The sequence below is a fragment of the Eurytemora carolleeae genome, unplaced genomic scaffold (genome assembly GCF_000591075.1).
Source record: "Eurytemora carolleeae unplaced genomic scaffold, Eaff_2.0 scaffold961, whole genome shotgun sequence".
Classification (NCBI taxonomy): Eukaryota; Metazoa; Arthropoda; class Copepoda; order Calanoida; family Temoridae; genus Eurytemora; species Eurytemora carolleeae.
In genome coordinates, this window is record NW_019396851.1 from 117,325 (window position 1) to 122,468 (window position 5,144).

General features: G+C 30.9%; 1 protein-coding gene across 2 annotated transcripts; it reads right to left on the reverse strand.

The window, feature by feature from the left end:
* Nucleotides 1-797: 797 nt before the first annotated feature.
* Nucleotides 798-4,791, reverse strand: LOC111709395 (cysteine dioxygenase 1). Of its 2 annotated transcripts, none has more exons than XM_023483048.1 (8): nt 4,618-4,791; nt 3,546-3,609; nt 3,405-3,454; nt 3,023-3,102; nt 2,414-2,534; nt 1,566-1,680; nt 1,335-1,406; nt 798-1,141 (listed from the first exon to the last, which is right to left on the reverse strand). In XM_023483048.1, exons 2-8 carry the CDS (start codon nt 3,606-3,608, stop codon nt 1,022-1,024), a joined length of 621 nt encoding a protein of 206 aa, XP_023338816.1. In that variant the 5' UTR covers nt 3,609; nt 4,618-4,791; the 3' UTR covers nt 798-1,021. The 2 variants fall into 2 exon arrangements, with proteins under 2 accessions (XP_023338816.1, XP_023338815.1); XM_023483047.1 differs by lacking the exon at nt 4,618-4,791 and adding an exon at nt 4,301-4,437.
* Nucleotides 4,792-5,144: the final 353 nt, after the last annotated feature.

A 5,144-nucleotide genomic window follows, 5' to 3' on the forward strand; every position in this document is an offset into this window, starting at 1 on the left:
AAAGATAGATTGAAAAACGGAAAGACTCAGGTTTTCAGAAAATTAGATTTTCAGTCAATTTTAGCATGAATTTTTTTATTAAGATTTTTTCATTTTTAATATCACGATTTTCATTAAAAAAAATAGATTTTCATTTTATATAAGATAAATATGATCAAAGTTTGCTAAATTTACATCAAAGGGTTGTGCGTCAGACTGAGTTCTAACAATATCAGCTAAGGATAGTAGTATAGATTTTCTTCAAAAATAATATTTTGGATATAAAAACCCGATATAAGTTTGAATCCTTTCATGTACTGTTCAAATCGACGGATTAGACGTAACAATTTAAGAATTTCACAGAGCGAAAAATAAATTTTTTTCCCGAAACAGTACAGGAACTCTGGCAGATACAAAAACAACTATTTTACGAATTTTTCATAACAACTTGGCCGATCTTCTAGCTTTTATCCGACAATTTTGAAAAGTCCTCAACATTTTTTCCCTCGCCCTTTATCTAAGCTCTATGGCATTGAATTACAAAGATATATATAATAAGAAATCCAGAGTTTGTGGCAAAAAACACGATTCCTTTCCAATTGTGAAGTTCCGGCTTTACCTTTTTGGTAATTGTCAGTTGGGAAAGTGTCACTTTCTCTTCTGGGCCTTTGTTTGATTGGATCAAATGTTTTCACCAGGTATACTATTGAAAAAAATATATTTTATTCTCCCATTAATTTAACACTTTTTAGTTCTCTGTATAAGTATCAATTTATGATGTTTTTTTTGCACGATGAGATAATAAATTTTTGTATAGATTGCAACATTTATTTTATTTATTTGTACATTTTATATTTCATTTTTACAAAAATACGTCTTTAAAAGAATCAACGCAAAATCAAAATCAAGTTTTGCATGTGAAGTTCTCAAACTAGACTAAACCAATATATACCGAAAAGCAAAAAAATAAGATAGAAACAATATTTGAAAAGTAAGACGCAATAAGAGGATTTTATTCGTGTTAGGAAAGAGGTTAAAACTTTCAGACTTTGCTAACTGCTTTCTCCTCAGTTTTTGCCTTCTTAGTGTCTTCTTTCTCTCCGAACTTGCTGTAGAAAACCATGTTTATCTTTGTTCGTTTAGCTGTACGAGGATCAAATACCTAGAGGCAAGAAATCAGATACAAACCGAATCTATTCTACATTTGTTTAAAAGATATTTTAAAATTTGTTTACTTTTTTAAACTTTAAACTTTCAAAATAAAGAGAAAATAAACACATTTTCCGCTTTTCTTGCACAACTGAAATACAAATGAAAACCATATATGGAAACTATCTATTTGGTTAAACTTTTACCTTGCAGAAGTCGAAAGGTGGGGAATAGAGATGAATCGACGTGAGTTTGTTCATATGACTAGGGTTTTCCACCTAATTTAATTATAAATGCATTAATTAATCAGGTATCTTATGTTTAAACATGTCTAAAATATGCTTAAACTGAATAAACTGATTCAGTACTAGAGCCCCATAAACAAAACAAAAAATATAAAACAAGTTTTTTATTAAATCATAACTAGAAAATTATACCCTATGAAGTCCAAGTTCATCACTCATATAAATAGTTTCTCCAGCTCCCACTGTCCTAGTTCCACTTTCCTGAAGGGATCCGTCCTCGTTTTTAACTTCCTCAGGCCATGCATACCTTAATAACGATGTTATTATATAATTAAATTTACTGAAATGGTACTCAACTACACCATGCATAGTCACTTCGAAACTTTAGAATTTATCTCAAAAAGTATGCTCTTTAGATTCCCCAGAGATGCTTTTTAGATTCCCAAGAGATAATCTTTAGATTCCCAAGAGATGCTCTTTAGATTCCCCAGAGATGCTCTTTAGATTACCCAGAGATGCTCTTTAGATTCCCAAGAGATGCTCTTTAGATTCCCAAGAGATACTGTTTAGATTCCCAAGAGATGCTCTTTAGATTACCCAGAGATGCTCTTTAGATTCCCAAGAGATGCTCTTTAGATTCCCAAGAGATGCTGTTTAGATTCCCAAGAGATGCTCTTTAGATTCCCCAGAGATGCTCTCTAGATTCCCCAGAGATGCTCTTTAGATTCCCCAGAGATGCTCTTTATATTCCCCAGAGATGCTCTTTAGATTCCCCAAAGATGCTCTTTAGATTCCCAAGAGGTGCTCTTTAGATTCCCATCCTGTAAAAGAAAAGTTNCTCTTTAGATTCCCAAGAGATGCTCTTTAGATTCCCAAGAGATGCTCTTTAGATTCCCAAGAGATGCTCTTTAGATTCCCAAGAGATGCTCTTTAGATTCCCAAGAGATGCTCTTTAGATTCCCCAGAGATGCTCTTTAGATTCCCCAGAGATGCTCTGTTCAACAAGAATCTGTTAACGACAAGAAAACTTGAATAGATACCTTATTTCCCTTACTTCTCCCTCCAGGACTCTCATGAAACAATGTGAGTCTGAATGATCATGTATTGGTGAAATAACACCCTCTGGCCAGCACATCAAGATTAGGTTAAAGTTTCCATTTCCTGAAAACATGATTTTTTTTTCGTTTTCGAAATGCAACAAACTAGGAATTTGACATATGACATTCGATATATGACATTTGACATTTGACATTTGACATATGACATTAGGATACCAGGGCGCTATGTGTTCTTTTTCTAGTAACAATTTAAGAGTTTAATAGTGTTTTTCAAGCACCATTTTTTTCTTCGAAATTGTAAAAATCTTTTTTTATGGATCTTCATGCTTGCTTGATGTCTAAAATTTGAAAAAATCACATTTTTCAGATTTTATTTTCTTTTTTAATCTTCCTTTGGGTCGTGTGAGTTGCCACACAAATTTCGGCCCGATCGTTAATGCCGTTTTAACGTTTCTTGGATCCAGACAAACAAGTTGAATTTATATATGTGATATGTTCTCTTTTGATGTATGAGGAAACGGTATGAACAAATATGGATTAATCATATATCGTTTGAAAGGTTGGTACTTTATCTATTGTTTAATACATTACCTTTATGTATGAGGTTCCTCGTATATTTGTATTTATCCCACTTGGCAAACTTTACCCAATCTTTGGGGTCATTTTTATACCTAAAATGAAAAATGCTTTTAGTATTTTTTAAAACTAATTACTAGAAGAAATCCACCCTGTTCCAACTTTTTTAACCTTAAGGTTTTCGCAGATTTCTAGAATTTTTTTCTAATTTTTTGGTAATTTTTTGGCATCACAAGAAGATGAGCTACAAAGGCAAAAATTATTAATAGAAAATCAAGAGTTAGTTTTCGATTAAATAAGGCATTTTGGATGCGAACATAAAGGGCAAATTAAAAAGTTTTCTCTGACCAAGCTCTTTGTATTATAAAGATATTTTGAAATTATTGTAAAACATTACCTGGAAAACCAGGATATAACCTCTTCAACATTTACATTTTCCTTTCCTTCCTAGTAATAATAATAATAATAATAATGATAATAATAATAATAATAATGATAATAATAATAATAATTGCAGTAAAATGCTAAGCGAAAAAACCTTAAAGTATTCAAGGAGTCCATCTAATAACTCGTCAAACGTAATCGAAGCTTTGCAGTCCATCCTAAAATAGATTTTGGCTCAAACATAACTTTAAAGATATTATTTTAGAAATTCAAATTCAAGATTGTCTTTTTATGAAATTGTTTCTTAACAATATTATAAAGCTATGATATATTAAGCTTTAACTAATCTGAAAAAAAAGTTTGTATGAAAATAAACGACGTTAAAATCTTGGATAAAAACAAAAAAAGCAAACTTTAAATTCTGCTGGATCTAGTAATCAACGTTTCAAGAAATACACCATCGGGTTACAAAGATATACAGGTTAAAAAAAGTTCACTTTTTTGTATTTTTATGATACAAAAATAATACAATCTACTACAATATGAGAGCAGTACTTTTTTGTTATAAAAAAGACACCACAGTCCACAATTGTGTATGTGTATATCTAAAGTGAGAATTTTAGATAACAAAAATATTAGAATTAAGCAATATTTATAGATTGGACACCTAACAGAGAGAGTTTTAAAATACATAAAAAATGTGGTTCTAAAGTATGTTTCACAAACATATAGAACCTAGTAATCACTGTATGAATATAAATCATTCATTGAATATGTTAAACCTTGTAACACGATCCTTTACATTCCAAAGAACAAACGGATAAAAGGACGACAACACACTCATTCTCTATCACATATGATTTAATAAAGAAAATAAGTATGGGCATTGTGTACTAGTGTAAAATGTACCTTGACAGAAATATACTCTGTTAATGAAACGTAGAACTTGATTGTGTTTCCTAAACTGAAGCTGAAATGCGACCTACGGAACCAGAGTTAAGTTTTTTAAAAGCTAGTTTTAACTGGTTTTAGATACACTGTTCTTATGATTTTGTTCAATTTTGTTAAACGATGTTTAATTTTGATTTCAGAAAAAAAAGTTTTTGAATAGTTTCAGGATTTTTTTCATTTTCATTTTTTAAGAAACTGGTTTTAATACACTAAACCAATAAAGGACAAGATCAATACGCACTAATTTGTTTTTGTGTACGGTGTACCCTTTTCACCTGGTAACTGGTAATTCGTGTATTTCTAGTTTTTGTCTCCAAGATTTTCTGATGAATGATTTAAACGGTTTTCCAGATTAGAAGGGTCGACTAATATGAATCAATGATATCTTATCTCATGTTGCAGACTATGATAAGTTCAATAATAAAATCAGATTATCATGGTTAGTAAAGTTAGATAGCACTTAAGCACTTATATTATATCTGAAAAAGCTAAAAATTCAGGTCTAGGTAAGAATTTTAAAACTCAATTTAATTGTCTTACTAAGACATTGAAATGTCCCGTATTATTTCATTAAACGGTTTTCCGTATTAAGGAGTCACTCTGAAATCCTGTTTGGCCCAAGCCTCTTATTTCAAGAGAGATTAAGAAACCCGTATTGCCTTCAGCTAAACCAGGAAGGGGCAATCAAAGGAGCAGAATAGAATTAGAAATACATCATAACTCAGTAGTCTAATAAAATATATTTTGAAAAAAAGTCCCTGTGAGTTCTTCGTTACTCTGAACGAAAAGTTGTAATAATGCG